This window comes from Myodes glareolus, chromosome X (assembly GCF_982192425.1).
Source record: "Myodes glareolus chromosome X, mMyoGla1.1, whole genome shotgun sequence".
NCBI lineage: Eukaryota > Metazoa > Chordata > Mammalia > Rodentia > Cricetidae > Myodes > Myodes glareolus.
Genome location: NC_142053.1, coordinates 44,047,702 through 44,064,416, shown reverse-complemented (window position 1 = coordinate 44,064,416; position 16,715 = coordinate 44,047,702). Strand labels below are relative to the sequence as shown.

At 38.5% G+C, this 16,715-nt stretch overlaps 1 protein-coding gene across 1 annotated transcript; it reads left to right on the top strand.

Annotated features, from left to right (window-relative positions):
* Positions 1-1,983: 1,983 nt before the first annotated feature.
* Positions 1,984-14,124, top strand: Sertm2 (serine rich and transmembrane domain containing 2). Its single transcript, XM_048441819.3, has 3 exons — positions 1,984-2,201; positions 2,362-2,462; positions 9,710-14,124. The coding sequence occupies exon 3, from the start codon at positions 10,508-10,510 to the stop codon at positions 10,775-10,777; it is 270 nt and encodes an 89-aa protein (XP_048297776.1). The 5' UTR covers positions 1,984-2,201; positions 2,362-2,462; positions 9,710-10,507; the 3' UTR covers positions 10,778-14,124.
* The last annotated feature ends 2,591 nt before the right edge of the window (positions 14,125-16,715 follow it).

The following is a 16,715-nucleotide window of genomic DNA, read 5'->3' as shown; positions in this document are numbered from 1 at the left end:
TTGAAAGTGAGAATGATCTCAAGGGTTTTAGGATAGAGGATGTAAATGCCCAGCTCTTCCATGCCTAGCAGACTTCTTTGTTCCTAGGTCCATTTCTTTTGCAAATACAAAGAAGACATTTTCTTTCCAGGCCAACTTCCAACTTGGACACTTGCACACCTGCTAAGCATCCTAATTTTCAAGCTTGGACTCCTGCATACCTGTTGATCACACTCATTTTCAATCCTGGTCTCTTAACACTTGTTAAGCACACTCATCTTCAAGCTTGGACTCTTGCACACCTGTTGACAAAGGGAATGGCCTAAGTGTCTCTGTTGAGAATATCTCCTCTTCCCAGGTGCTTGAGAGCACTTGAGGCGTAGGAGAGATTTTCACTCTGGTCGTGTCACTCTTATGGGTGATGGAGTGAAAGATGACAATAACTCTCTGCAAAGAAATTCTTCCACAGACTTCTTTGCTGCTCCCTTTCTAATAAGGCTTCTTATCTATTAGAGCATTTTCCATGTAAATTCTGTACATGATGGTCTAGCTCCAGTGTTTCTCATCTACTGTAGAACATCTATTATCTTCCTAGAAAGTTGAATTTTAATCATATTATGTAACTATTATTTTTCCAAATATTTATGTGAAATCACTTCTCTAGCAAAATGTACTAGCTTCATCCTGCAGTTTCATTACTCATAAGCATAGTGTTCCAGTTAGAGAAATCCCAGCACCCTCTACCTGGTAAGTAAGGCACTAGGATTTCAAGGAGACCTCAAACAATTGTAACCACTGGAATGATGGAAAATGAGGACATAAAATCCTAAATTGTTAAGGAGAGTGTGAGAATAAAAGGAAAGTCAAATAGCCATTTATTTAATTTTTTTGCAGTGCCAGTAATTGAACCCAGGCCCCCATGCATACTACGAAATTACTCTGCTATTGAGTCACATGCCCAGCCCAGTAATGTCTTCAAATTGGCAAGACACTGGTTACTATTAATGAAGTTCTTATTGTTATTGTAATAGGAATTCTTGTTGCCCAGGTGTTGTTGAATAAAAAACGCACTGGTGCTGATACAACACTGGAGGAGCAATGCTGACTGTTCCAAACCAGACTTTCATTAAATTCTCAAAGAAATCCGTGACTGACAGGTTAAGAAGCACTGCTACAGAGAGAAGAGGAGAGACATGGGGAGCACTTTGCCTTGTTTTAACACACTGGCTCCATCCTCCCTCAGTTACACTGTAGACTCTCTCTGTGAATTTCAGGGCTCAGCTACTAAAGCGAGGATCATATTGCACAAACCACAATATTCCTATGGAAAAGAAATTGACTTCTTTGCTTTGGCTTCTGTTTGTGAAAACACAATCTCATGTAGCCCAGGATAGCCTGGAACACACTATGTAGACAAGCTGGCTTCCGGCTCCTGATCATCCTGTCTCAAATCTCAAATACTGTCATCACACCTGGCCCAGGAAATGAAGTTTCTTTTTAATCAGTGCTGTATGTATATTTGCCCTTCAAGAAATGCTAGTCTCCTTCTTAGTATATGCAAGACAGAGTATTTAAACTACAGGTAGATTATTTTATTTCTAATGGAACACATATTCCTCCTTCAAAGATTTTTCTGTCCTTAACTCGTAACAGGCTGCTGCTTAATTTCCACATTATATTCAATCTAAACTTTATTAGCATTATGTCTAAAAGAAGGTTCTCAAGCCCAGAAATATACACATACATTCATTCTGTTTGTAAAGATGCAATTATTTAAATACCACCACACTCTGGCATGCTTCCATTCTAAGCCCACATTGCTATGAGAACTAGGAAGAGAAAATCCCTTGAACTGAACAAGAGATCTGATCCTCTTAAATGACACACGAAGCAGCATTTACAAAGGGAGAAAGCCGTAGCTAATCCCATAGATTCAGCGAAGGAGGCTTGAAAGGGTTAAAGTGGAAGGCTTGTACAAACTTTGCTCTCGCATCTCCTCCCTCCCTCTGGGGCTCCACACCGCTCAGGCAGAGCTGAGCTGAGTGGAATCGTCACCTTTCCTGCATTCGCTAAACTGTTGCCTGTAAAGAAGGAGCCAGGAACTTAACCAATTCGGGCTGTTTCTATTCAAATGTTCCAAGAGGGCATCTACACATCCGGAGACTTCTCAGTGCTCTTTGAAGCTTAGAAGAAACGGACATCAGAAACTGCCCTCTGAAACCGTAAGTGCTAACAGATTTTAAGTAACTAACTGAAGGTGCTTTTCTGCTTTTCTGAAAAGACTGACTCTTCAGGAAGGTGAAAGAGAAAGCTTACATTGCATGGGCATAGTACTGTTTCTTTGGGTAGGGGGACTCTTCAGGGTTTTCTTCTATTTTCCAGATATTCCAGAGGTGCTCCTGAACAAGTTGTCTGCTGGTGTGAGCTTCAAGGGGGATATGTAAAAGGCCAACCGCATTCATTCATTCTGTGACCCAGGAAAGGTAAGAAATATGTAGAGGTACAATGATGCTATTCATGCCGAAGTGAGCATGAATTTTATTTACCAGTAGGTGTAACAGGCACCTTCTGCGGTAGAAGATATAGCAACTCCCACTTGTGCAAGCTTATTACTTCATGTCTCTAACCATTGAAGGAGCACTCACTGCTGACGTTGGTTTTCCATAGGCTGTTAAGAAACTGGATACTCTAAGAGTATCTTCCTCCCTTAGTTCCCGGTTCCTCATTAGGCAGATACATGCAAACAGAATATGTTAACTCTTAAAAGTGATACCAATTAACAGCTGGGACTTGCTTTCCAGAATTTATTGGTTGTTTTTCTTTCCTGTTTGTGTATTGGGAGTTCAGCTCTGAAATTTTTTATAGCAGGTAGCAAGCAAAGAACTATAAAATGGCCCAGGATTGTTTTCAGAACTTTATCAATAAAAAGAATAAATAACCATTGGGGCACCCCAATGACCAAAACAAGGATAAGTTTACAATGATTTCTGTGTCCCCAGCACTAACTTTAGTGCTTGGAATTTGATTGGCACTCAGTAAAGTTTGACTGAATAAATGTCAGTCTGATTTTGTAGACCTGCATAGAACTTTATTGCTTATTCCTCATTAGGAATAAGTCTCACATTTGTGATCCCCCTTGGGGTGGATAGACAAAGAAAGTGCTACATTCTTTCCTTATTTTAGGGAGAAAAATTCATGTCATTTTACTCCTATGGGGCTTTATACACTAAACTTAGCAATCCAAATCTTATAGTAAAATACAAGAAGATTTTTTTTACCAAGAATTTGTTTACCAAGTTAATGATTAAATATGCAAATAGAAAACCAAAACCAAAGTTTCATTCATATCACTCTTGGGTATGTTTATTTACATTAGAAGTGAAGTAAAGCAGATAGTTGTGAGGTTTATGTTGACATTGCCAATTAACTATATTAATGTCTGTCTCTTTTCCCTTTTCTCCAAACTTCCTTCTCCTTTCCTTTCTTCCTCTCTCCTTTCCCAATATTTTCCCATTTCTCTTCCTTCTCTTTGTCTCAAAAGCTCATTTCTTCCCACCTCTTCTCTCCCACATCCCTCATTATCTATACCAACCTTAGAATTTTTCCATGCTCTCTCTTTCTCTCTTTTCTTTCGTAATTTCCTCTCCTATGTCTTTTTTTAGAGCTTCACCTTAATGTCCATTGTTCACTTTTATCTTTATCCAGAAACACCTTTCAATCACTTTCTACAAAGATTAGAAATTAAGTTATATTTATATGATTTCAAGAAAAGAATACAGGATGAGAAAATAATTCTATAAAAATCTTTCCATGATAATCAGATCTTCAGAATAGATAGAAATAGTGTTCTTTCTTGTTTTGTTTTGTTTTCCTTTCATATGGTGCAGAGCTTCGCATGGAGAAGTCCTGTTATCTGTGCAATTCATTAATTAATTATCAAATAACCACAGTATTGCTATTTGGAAAACTTTCATGAGACATTGTCACAGATACAGGAACACAGGGACAATTTCCTGATCCTTAACTTTTCATTTTACAAAGTTAAATTCAAAGCCCTTTATGAATTTTGCAAATGAAACTGTCTAAATCTACCCAGGCATTTGTTATTTACAAACTGCAGAAGTTTTTAGAAATTATACAATTCATTTTTGAACCATCAAAGCGGATATCAATTGTCACAGATATTGTTGTTATCTAACCTCAATCAATCTTTATAGAATTCTGATAAGTAATTAATAAATATTCAAACCTAAGAAAAAATCGTGGTCAATGATATAGGACCCAAGATGCACTCTCATTCATTGCCAAAAGTCATATCCTCACAAGTATACTTTTTAAACTTTCAAAATTAACTGCTAGAGGATGTGGCTTGGTGGTGGAACAATTGACTAGCAGGCGTAAGATTCTAGGTTCAATCCCCATAGCAGCCAAAAGAGAGAGAGAATAAAATTTAGTTCACGCCTGTAGTTTTCTCTTAAAAGTGCATAACTAAAATGAAAATTGAAGAATGAAGTTTTAATAGTTATTATTCCTTTAATTCCATATTATACTCTGGAATTCAGTCTCTATACAATAAGCCATTGAGAAGAGTGAGAGAAGATTAGAAAGGAAAAGAAATGCAGGCTTTGCTCCAGGTTGTGCTGTTAGCGCTTGTTATCTGAGAGAAGTAAATTCATGATTCCAACCAACTGCAGGTTCAGTCAACTGCAGATGGCAAATTAATTTTTAAAAATGTGTGCTACTGAGTTGTACAACCTTTTGTTTCTTCTCACTAGTCTGTAAAAATAGATATAATAATTTATGTACTATATGCATTGTAATTAGCATTACCAGTAATCTACAGATGGATCATAACATACAGAAAGATGTATAAAAATTCTATGTAAATGAGCCACTTTACATAAGATACTGAGCATGCTTGGACTTTTGGAAGCTGTGGGGATCTGCAACCAATGCTAAGGGGCAATTACAGTCACAGCTAACTCAGAAATAAGGAAGGGCTGTATTTTTCTGCAAGCCTTCAGTACTAAGTGCATTTCTTCATTCATATCCATGCATTTATTCAATTGTTATTGACCAGCTACTGTAAGCAGATTTATACAAGAGACGGGATACTGTATGAGAACCTCAAGGAGTGTAGAAAACATAGCAAATAGATATCTCCAGTTTTTACCAAGGGTAATTCCTCTAGGAGAAAAATAAAACGTGGAAATCAAGATTGGGGTGAGAAACCAAGGTCAGTTTCATGAGCGGAAGCTTCAAGAATGATAGTATTTCCCTGTACAGAGATATATAAAGATAGAGGGAATTTTTTCAACAAAAATATGAAAGCAGAGAATCAGGTTGAGTTGGTATTAGTGGAAAGGAGGATATTAGAATGAATTAAGGGCAGTCTGCACACTGATAATCTTACATATCAAGCTAAGGAGAATGGAGCAAAGTCCAATGGCAATAAGAAGCCTCAACGCAATTTGTGATCTTCTTTATCCTGTTATTGTAAGGAAGTCAAAATCAAATCATATATTAATAGAATGTAAGGTAAAAATAACAACTTGAGCATTATGCATAAGCCAAAACATTTAAAAATGTTTCATTGTGTATATTCACTGTGTGTGGTACTGTGTTGCATCAAGACATATCGTACTAGTGCATATTGTACACTGAGTATATATCTCCTATACCCTCACCCTTCCACCAGTCCCTTTTCCTCCTAGACAGTTTTATTTCTATTTTCATTCTTCCTCCCTTGTGTGTGTGTGATTCTATGTGTCTATACAAAGGCTAGGACCTGTAGATGAGAGCAAACCTGTTATTTGTCTTCCTGAGGTTAACATAATTTGTGTAATGTGAATCTTTCCAGTTGGATCCATTTTCATGGAACCAATTTAACTTTGATCTTTGTGAATGAAAACTTCCACTGTATAGAATTTTTTTTATTTTTTTATATATCCCTTTGTTGCTGGATTTTTTTTCAAATTTTAAAATACATTCTATGAACATTACTTAGGCATTGGTTGCTGAATAAATTTCAAGGTGTTGGGTATTGGCTACTGCTTGAAAGAAGTAGATAGAGGGATGAGATGAGGAAAATATAAATGATTATCCTCTTGCAGTTGGCATTTACTCACAGGTGTGTGTCTATGGTTGTTCACTGTATTCCTCAGTAAACAAAAAGCCTGAGCTTACTAATGATGACAATGTGCCAAATTTCAAGGCATAAGATAAGGCCTGTGTATTTTATCTACAAGGGCAATCAGAAAGCTACTATAAGATTGTTGAGGTCTTTCTCATTTGGCTTAATACATAGCAAATGCTTACTTTTCCTTCTGCTTCTCATCTGGAAGGTGTGTGGGAAAGTAACTTTAAAACGTTAAGGGTGGAAAGCGTATCAAGCTCTTATTTCGAGGCTAGGCTAGTATCATTCCTTCTGTTGTCTGTTTTTTTGATGGAAGGGGTCGTGACAGCTCTCACATAGCTCAGGCTGGCCCTGATTTTCCCACGTATCTGAAAATTACCTTGAACTCCTTCCTGGTCTTTTTGCCTCCACCTCTTGAGCTTAATGTCATATACCAAGGCTGGTTCTAAGCTAGTGTAGTACTCTTAATTAAAGGAGCCACAGGGAGAAGGTTGGTTGGGAAGGAAAACTGTTCAGACTGATACCCTATCTAAGAAAAACAAGGTATTTGATACCCAAAGGGGAATCAAAAGATGCTTCTGTGTGAGTTGCCTATGACTGCTAAGGGTCCTAAATTTGAACTACTCTGTTCTGTTTAGAGAATGGAACTTCTATGCCTTGACTGAATATTAACGCCACCTGTGAAAGCTTTAAGCTATGCAGATGTTCACCCTCCATATAAGCTGAGTGATTCAGTACCTGTACTGTGTGTGTGTGTCTGTAAACACACTCCAGAAGCTTAATAAGTAATCCTGAAGAATACCCATGACTAAAACACATTCCCTAAAGAATATATGCTTAGAAACAAAGTGGGTAACTTGCTACAAACAGAAATTTCAAGGTCTTGTCCCCAGGGAGCCTTGCCAGATATCGAGGGAAATGGCCTAGGAATTTGCATTTCGACTAGCATATTCCAGGTGCATTATTCTGGTGGGAGAGACTTCTCTCAATTCCTCTAAGAAATACTATCATGCAAAGCCCAGAGCTTCCAGGTGACTATTTTTGTGTGTTTCTTTACTAAAAGTCCCATAACATAGGTTCATAAACTTGATGGGTTAAAATGACAGAAATTGATACTGTGTGTATGACACAGGCCTCAAATCACAGCACTTGGGAGGCAGAGTCAGGACAGTTTCTGCAAGTTGGAGACTAGCCTGGCCTTCATAACAAGTTCCAGGCCAGTCAGTGCTACATAGTGAAACTTTGTCTCAAAAACAAAATTATTCTCTTAGTCTAGAAGGTTGTCTAGATGGCCACTAATGCAAATGCAGGCATCAGCTGGGAAACGCATCCTTGGAAATTTGTAAGGGAGAATCCTTCTTCGCCTCATCTAGCCTCTGGAGTCTGCCAGCAATCTTTAGCATGCTTTGGTCTGTAGATCCATCACTGCTACAGTCTTTTCTTAAGGGGACATCAGTCACTGGATTATGGCCAATACAATGATCTCATTTTAATTTAATTACATCTGCAAAGGCCTTATTACCACATAAGGTCAGAGTCACAGGTACTGGAGATAAGAACAGCAGGCACAAGGCTTGCCCATGTTCAAATCAGACAAAATACCAGCACTAAGGAGAAATGGACACACCCCTAACCAAGAAGCTAGTAACAGTTGATACCTGCTGGGAAAGGGAAACACCTGTTCTCTCCAATGGAATGTCATTGGGTATGTCAGCCACACTCTAGGGCAAACTGTACCCAGGAGTAGTTGGCTAGCCCCAAATGAACTCCATGGCATGTGTGTGTGTGTGTGTGTGTGTGTGTGTAATTTTTGTTTTGTTTTCATTTATTATTTTTGCCTTATGTGGTTTTTATTTGTTTTGATTTTCATTTTTCATTTTTGTTTTTTAAAAAAGGGAGAGAGAGAGAGAGAATATGAAGTTAAGTGGGTAAGGAAGATCTGAGAGGAATTGGAGGATGGGAAGGAATCACAATATATGTGATAAAAAATTAATTTAAAAAGACCTTCAAGCAATCAATAAAATAAATCTGCTATATAGAGGGAAAACAGCAGTTCATTCTCAAAGTTCAATGTGCAAAGAATCACTCGCATAGAATGTGCATTTCTAGACCTTGATCTCAGATAACCCCAAATCAAAAAATATATACTTTTAAGTATAGCAAGTATGTATCCTAGACCATTACATCAAGGATAAACAAGCAGACTCTTTCTCTTTTGCTCATATCTTATGAGCAAGATGGCTTTGTGTGGGAAGCAGGAGCACTAAGTAGAGATCAGTGGTTCTCAACCTGTAGGTCTCCGTCCCTTTGGGGATTGAGTGACCCTTTCACCGGGCTCATTTATCAGATATCCTGTATATCAGATATTTATATTATGATTCACAACAGTAGAAAAATACAGTTATGAAGTAGCAATGAAAATAATTTTATGGTTGGGGGTCACCATACCATGAAGAACTGTATTAAAGGATCACAGTGATAGGATGCTTGAGAAGCACTGGCAGAAAGACTAAGATGCATATGAATCACCCAAAATATAGCAATCAAGACTAGAGAATATAAACTCAAACTGAAGTGTTTCACACTCTAGGTGACTGTGAGTAATGTGGCTTTGGAGCTATTTCTATTAACACTCATTAGATCTGATAAAAAAAAAAAAGACAGTAGGAGGCTACTGTGGCAATCTGCTACTGTTGCCTACATAAGTGTGACAAATGGTGGTTTTTTTCTATTGTTTATTTTGGCCACTTATATTCCATGTTAATCTTTGAGATGGCAATCAGAACCATTCTATTTACACAAAGGAATCTTTTTACCGATAAAGACAGGGATTTACCCTACATCTTTTGGAAGGATCCATTTCTTTACTCAGAATAGACATGCCCTCCAAGTTCTTTTTATCTACAAATATTAATCAAATGTATATCCCCACACCATAAACCCAAATGAGAAAGAACAAGAACAACATTAGGGAAGCCTGAATTCCTAAACATTCTGTGATTCATGAAAGCGGCAATTGGCGCTGGCACCTGGAGACCGAAAGCCAAGGTTTGAAATCCAACGGCTGGCTTTCCAGTGCTTCACGGTCCTGGCTGCAGTTTCGAGTTACTTGGGGAGCTTTGAAAAGTTAGCACTGCTTTAGCCTCATCCCAGACAAATAAAGTCTGAATCTCTCAAGTAGTACCTTGAAGATTGGTAGCCAAAAATCTAGGCTGGGGACCAGGTCTGTGTATTAATAAGAACGCTAAGTAAATCTCATGATCTGTCAGCATGAAAAACACCACAGGAATCTGGCCTGGTAATTAGCTTCAGTTTAGCAAGCGATATGATTGTTCTTTCAACCTCTTTGTTTCATTTTGTTTTCTCCCTTTCTGTTTAATCTCTTTGTTTTATTCCTTTGCCTTTTAAAGGCCATTTCCTGCACAGGAAAAAGGCATTTAAAATTATGTAAACTCATGGGGTTTTTTATTTTAAATCTAATTTTCCTACAGAAAACTAATTTATAATTCCTATGGTCATATCTATTTCAAAATAATTTGCCACCTACCTTTTTTTTAGATAATTGAACCATTCTCTCTCTTATTTATTTTTCAGGAAAATTAGCCTGTGAGCAATCCTGACAGTTGAATTCTCTGAGCCCTGGCCTGTCGTCAGCATATCTGAGACCCTCTCCTGCTGAGAATCAGTAGCTCTGGCAACCCTTCGCCTGCAGGATACCGTGAGGGAAATCAACAAAGCTGTAGACAATTCATGCCCTATACTCTGACATCCTTCAAGCTGGGCATCTGAGCGGGAACATTGTAATCTCCAACCTTAGGGAAGACTGACAAAGTCAGGCAAGAGGGCTGAAAACTCGGATATGCTGAGCCAGTGATATACAAAACCTTAAGCAAATCACCTCACAGGGGAACCCGATTAAAGCAACATCATTAGTCTGCAGATCTAGATGAACTGTTGATAAGAAGGAGCCTTTTCTCCTGGTACTAAAAACAAAGCAAAACAAAATAAAAGAGAACCTCAACAATCTAATATAATACATTAAGAGATTCTTGTCTCCATGCCAGTATTATAAAGTTGTTTCACCATATTTATTTTCACCAGTGAAAGATTAAGAGTGTGAACACTGACTATTTCTTTACTTGTTGTCTAAACTGACTAAGACGCTCTGGTAGGCCTATTTGCCAGGGGTCTGCTTACTAGAGCACAGGGACGTGCAACAACTGGTAAGTTAGAGGACTACTCACTGCCTTCTTGCTTATGCGCTACTGATTTTGGTCTGTATCACATTGGTGAAGCACCACCAAAACATTCACAGACAGGTCAGGTGACTGTGGAATGCCTCAAGGGCAATAGAAATCAAATAGAAGCAAATATCAACTCAAATCTTGAGTGATGACGGAGGTGCATTTTAAGTATCATGGAAATCTCACGGGGCGGGCTCATTTCCCCACTCTGGCAACAGAGGTTGACACCACTTCAGACAAGTATTCCAACCTGTACATGTATGTAGGCTTGTTTCTGAGCCTGCTGGCCATTCTTCTCATCCTGCTCTTCACAATGCTTCTTCGACTCAAGCATGTCATCTCACCCATCACCGAGAGCACAGAGAGTGTTCCTCAGTTCACAGACGTGGAAATGCAAAGCCGAATTCCCACTCCTTAAAGTCAGACCGCTGGCGAGACTTCATCGGATATCAGCAAAGCCTGGAGGGCTGATGTACAAGAAGGCTTTCTTTTCCTTGTGAGGCTTCGCATGTAGCAAGCTGCTCGTGTTTTCTATTCGTCATTCTTCATCTTCACTGTGCTTGTGGGACATCTAAGAGGCTTAAGAGTCATTCTTTTAAAGGAAACCGGCAAATAGCAGCTGGTTGAGCTGGTAGGTTTCCATAGTAACCAGAGAGCTCCTGAGCCTTGAACAAACCTCAGACCACAGAAATTCATATGCAGCAGTTGTTAAAATGCAAGATCCTTGGAAGCTGCAAACACGAATTTCCCTTAGGATGTTCTGAGGACCCCCAAGAAAATGACAGGCTTTAATTTATTACTTTAACTCGAAAGAATGATTTCATATGTAACACGGACATCTCTTGACCTGGAGCTAAATCATGTCACAGGTGAATGGAACGGATTATTAATCTTTTCTCAAACGAACAATGCTTTAATTATCATAGGCCTTCCGATTTCTCCCAAATTAAGGAAGAGATTTAAAGAACCTGCTACTATTGGAGGAGAAATTTTGCAGAAAGTTTCCGGTGAATGAGAAAAATGCGCATATTCTATCTATGTTATTACTATTACTGGACTTTTAAAAACTCAGATAATGGCAGATGTATTACTGCAATCTGGGACAATGAGCTCCTTCCAAATCAAGGAAAAATTAAGTCAAACTTTTCTCATAAGGATTTTTGCATTATACATGCAGCTTCTTTGTCTTTTTCTCCCTTCTTACCCCAAAGCAGGATTGAGTTGCACATAAGTGTGAACTTGATTTGAAGGTTGACTTGGTAACGAAGACACAAGTGTATATTTCAAAGCAGAACGAAATGATCTTGGGATTCTGTTACTGAGTGACTCTGACTTTGACCAAAGCATGCCAGCTTTCTGGGTCTCGAATTTTTCTTGTTGAAAACTATTCAGAGAGCTATTTCATTATCACTTTTTAGATATGAGTATAAGACACACACAGACTGAAGGGGATAAAACTAAAAGTTACCCTGCAACAAGTTGTTATTAAGATCAATGTCCTCAAATGTCACATTTGTCTTTCCCAGAATATGCTCCTTCCTTCCTGATCCCTGCCAAAAACTGAAGTGTTTCACTTATTGTCTATAAGAGAGGTATATTTTAAAAGTTTCCATTCTCATGAGTAGCTTTAGTGTGCCAGTAATGAATAATTTAATTAAAGAAAACTTTACTTTTCAAAGTGAAACCAAAGGAGACAAGCGACGTTTACAAATTAGAAGTCGGAAAATTGGTCATATTCTTGCCGCCAAAGAAATGGGATGCCTGTCTTAGAGTTTTACATGCTTATAAAAAAAATCAGTTGCTCCTTGTAATTAAAGCATTGTCATTAAATTTCATGAAATGCCCCTTGGGGACTGAGGTGATTGTGCAAAAATGGAATTGATGTGAAATTCATGGCACCCGTGCCAGGCCTATGTCTCTCTATAGTCTGTAACCAATTTAGATTGGCCCTTTTACTGTGATCTAAATCTAGCATGGTGTTGAAACTCCCAAGTGCTTTCTACTTTTATACACAGTCATTTGCCAATGTTCCCCTCTCCAAGGGGCTGCACAGCATGAAATCCCCACACGCAGAGCTAAATTTAGCAGCAATGCTGACTGTCACACCTGTTACAACTGTGCATTGTCAGAGGTAGCAGCTGCATTCTGCACCATTCAGAAGAAATTAGCAGGTAGCCTAAGATGTGGTTAGGACTTTGACCTTTATCTTTTCCGAAATGCAAAGGCACTGTTACAGGAAGACCTACTGGTGGTTTAAGTTGTGTTTATCTTCAATACTCAGACTCCATGGACTTTCTAAATGTTTTACTCTTAACCATACATAGGCTACTCCAAGGAGGGCAATAGACCCAAGAACTTAAGGACGCAGGTATCCCATTATTTCAGGTTCTCCTTTCAGTGCCCACAGTATTTAAATGCACTTTACCATAGAGAAATCAGTGGCTGGATAAATATTAGAAATGGTTACAATTTCAACAGCAGTGAACAGGAAGCTCCTCAATGCCTTGCTGCTGAAGCTGATGGAGACGCAGCCTTCCAGTTACCTAACCACTACAACCCAAATTGCAGAATATTAAAACTGCTTTGGAAGTACTACCTTGGGTGATGAGTCCTAATTTATGATCAGGTTACTCACCAGGAAAACAAGCACCCTCTTTCATCACAAAAACCCCTGTGGGATCCAGATCTTAACTGAGCATGAATCAAGGCACACAGTAGAGATTACACCAAAATAGCAACATAATCCACCACAGCTTCCAGTGATTTAACATAAATGGAAATGCATTTAAGCAGAAGTGTCATGATGGTAACTCACATGGTGTTTAATCTTTAAGAAAATAAACTGAATGTTTTCATGACAGTGAAGAAAAAAGTCTCGATTTCTATTCAAGTATATCATATCCTTGAATGTATTAATTAGTATACTACAGCTTTTAAAGTCAGCTATAAGAATCAATGGGCCTAATTTGAATTTATTTTTCTGTGCAAAATACAGACTCGACGATTCCCTGCCCCATCCCATTCTCCCTCAAATTGCATGTAAACTGAGCTATGAACAAGTAGGTCGTTTCCTTGTATGTGTACTTTATTTTAAGAAAAATTTTATTTTATTGGATCATATGTATATAAAATGCTCATATATCAACAATTCATTTCAATGTAACATAATACAAAGATCACATGAATTCTCCAAATCGTATACATTAATATGGTCACTACTAATGATATATAATTGCATATATTTCAGAATTACTAGTCATATGAAACAAGGCATATTGCAAAGGGTTATGCATCATATACTGGGTAACAAATGTTAATGTTAAACAAGTAAAGATTAATTTATCCAACCAAACATTTCTTTCCATGCCAAAAAATTTTGGACTTCAAAAACTAATTTTGAATGTGTAGATCCCATCATACTTACTAAGTAGGTGTAAGGAGTCCATTTAATACATTTAGCTAGTTATATTAAGTAAGACATTTTATTCACCTGCATTTGAACAAAATAATTTTGCTTTTTACAGAAATGAAGAATTGTGTGAGAAAGTCGAGAATTCTTTGGTTTTAGTCAGTTACATTTGCATTAGATTCATATTGTATTCAAATGGAATCATATTTATGTTAATATGCCGCATGTCACTTCGATCCTGGATAATAAGCGCTGACTGCTTTTGTTTGCTGATAACAAACGTCTGTTGTCCGAAGATGTAAATTGCACTGCATTAGCTTCTTCATTGCAATATAAATTGTAATAACTGCTACAAATTTCTGGAACTTATCATTTGGAAGTCTCATTATTATTCTGTGTTTACTAACCTCCCAGCTACCATTCTTTTCCCACTTGCAAACTGATGGGCAAAATTGTTATTTAGCACTAAGATGAAAAAAATCAAATAGCATTCAACTATCAATGAGAATGAATATGAAGGATGAGTGAGATCAGGCATCTGAAGTGACGTTATACTCTAACACACACACACACACACACCAATGGGATATTTTTCTTAAAAATTAAATTGATCTATGTTATGTGTATAAGTAGTTTGCAGCACATATGCAACTGCACCATGTGCATTTCTGGTGCCATCAGAGGTCAGAAGAGAGTTTCCTATTACTGGCACTCGTGTTAGAAATGATTGTGAGCCACCAGATGGGTACCAACCTGGGTCCTCTACAAGGACAAGTGTTCTTAACTCCTGAGCCATTAATCTAAGCCAATAGGTTACATTTTAAATGGATCTTCCATTTTGTACTTTCATTTGACCCTCACAGTAACCTTATAAATAACAGTAGAGAATGGATGCAGTGTATTTGACAAGACAGCACAGGAAGCAGGGGAGATTTGTAAACTATTCATAGTTATACAGAGACAAAAATCAAGATTGTACTGCACTTCTCTGTATTCCTACCTCGGCATTCTCCCCATGCTTTGCTTGTGAGTATTGAATAGACATTTCAAATATATCCATTCTATAACAGAGTTACATCCTAGGGCTGATTAATTCTCCATCTCAAGCAACTCAAAACAAATAATTATAATTCTGCCACTTGCTTTAGTCTTATATATCCCAGAATGATCTCAAACTCACTGTGTTGCAAGAAATGACCTGAAACTTTTATTATTCTTTTAGCTTTTGTTGATTCTTTGTGGATTTCACATCATGTATCCTGACCCCACTCTTCTCTCTGTCCCCTTGCATCTGTCCTCTGCCCTTGCAACCCCAAAAGCAAAACAAAATTTAAAAAACAACCTAACAAACAAAACAACAACCACAGAAAAGGAGAAGAATCTCGGTGTGGTAGCTGTCGTGTGGCCCTGTGAGTCACACAGTTTACCCTTTAGTCCGTTCATCTTTACTTGTAAGTTATCCTTGCCATGAGTCTTTGGTCTGGTTAGAGGCCTCTGGTTTCTGCTACACTCTATAGATGATGGGCTCTCACTAGGACACCTCTGGAATGTCCTGTTTTTGCCTCGTGTATTGGAGATCCTGAAGTTTTGGATCTTTGGCTTTGTCCCCTTCACATGCTCCAACAGTTCATAGTTGAGGTGAATTTGGGAGAGGGCTAGCTCATGACCCTGATTCTGGGTCTGAGTAATAGCTAGGTTGGTCAGACAGACAGCTTTTCCTCGTTGTCACTATTCAGGCCGGCTCTTCAGCACTGCCTCTGGTAGCTCACCCAATGCAGCCTACAGCAAAGAGCTGGACAAGTTCTCTTGTTCTCAGTACCTCAGGGATGGCTTCCCTGTGTCCCCTCCAACAGGGTGAGCTTTAGTGTGCTACCCAGGTGAGGAACACTCCATGTTGAGGGGTGGGGCCATCTTTCTTAAGTGTGGAAATTCTCTCTCTCTTCAGGGGCAGGACCAGCCCTCCTACTGCAGTATCCAACTATCCAGGGTTAGTGAAGGGCAGAGCCAACTCAGCACGGCCCTCAGACTTCAGCAGACATGGTTCCTATGAGCCCTTGTGGTAACTAGGGACATAGATATCAACACAAACCCCAGTTGCAGCAGGACCCAGACATGGCCTTTGGCAGCAGCTCAGGTCCAGACATAGCCATGAACCTGGTGTTAGCATAACCCTCGGACACCAACATGGTCTCAGATGGCAGATCAGATGCTGGGCATCTGCAGAGCCCTCAGCAGCAACAGGAGCCATGTACACCACCCCAGACCCTGGCCTCTGTAGGGCCACAAGCCCAGAATATTGGCATCAGGACTTGTTATTCTTTTGATTCCACCTGACCACTGCAAAAAGTACACAACTACACCTATTTTGTGCATTGCTAGGTATCAAACTCAGGGCTTCATGCATGCTAGGCAAGCACTCTACTAATTGAGCTATATCTGTGGCTCCTGCTATTTCTTAAAAAAGGCAATTGCAGTAAGACTCTTTACCAGACTGTGGGAAAGTTTACACAAAATTAGACCCTGCGTTTTTTAACTTAAATGGATCATAGGAATGAGCAGAAATATACTAGAATTATAAACTATAGTGTAAACCCCAGTTTTCTAATGTTTGACTGACTATTCACAACCAATGCCAATTCTTTATATATGTGATTGTTTTCTTTTTTCCTCCCCAACTCCAGAAATGAGAGCACTTCCTCTTAGGTATAAATGAGGTTTTTTAAAATTATAGAGGGCTTCCAGTGTACAATGACTTGTGATCCATGATAAAACTCTAACACTGAATCAGAAATAACTAACTAGACAAGCTTCCTCTAATCACCCATAAAGAATGAACTAGATAGATTCTTTCATCATTCTGAAAATTTATTTCTCCAAAGAAAGAGTTATTATAGACATTAGAATTGGCTGTTCTGAAAAAAAATTAGTTCTCCAAAGAAATAGTAAT

Coding starts and splice junctions, on each gene's coding strand:
- Sertm2 (XM_048441819.3), top strand. CDS start 10,508: ATGACGGAGGTGCATTTTAAGTATCATGGAAATCTCACGGGGCGGGCT.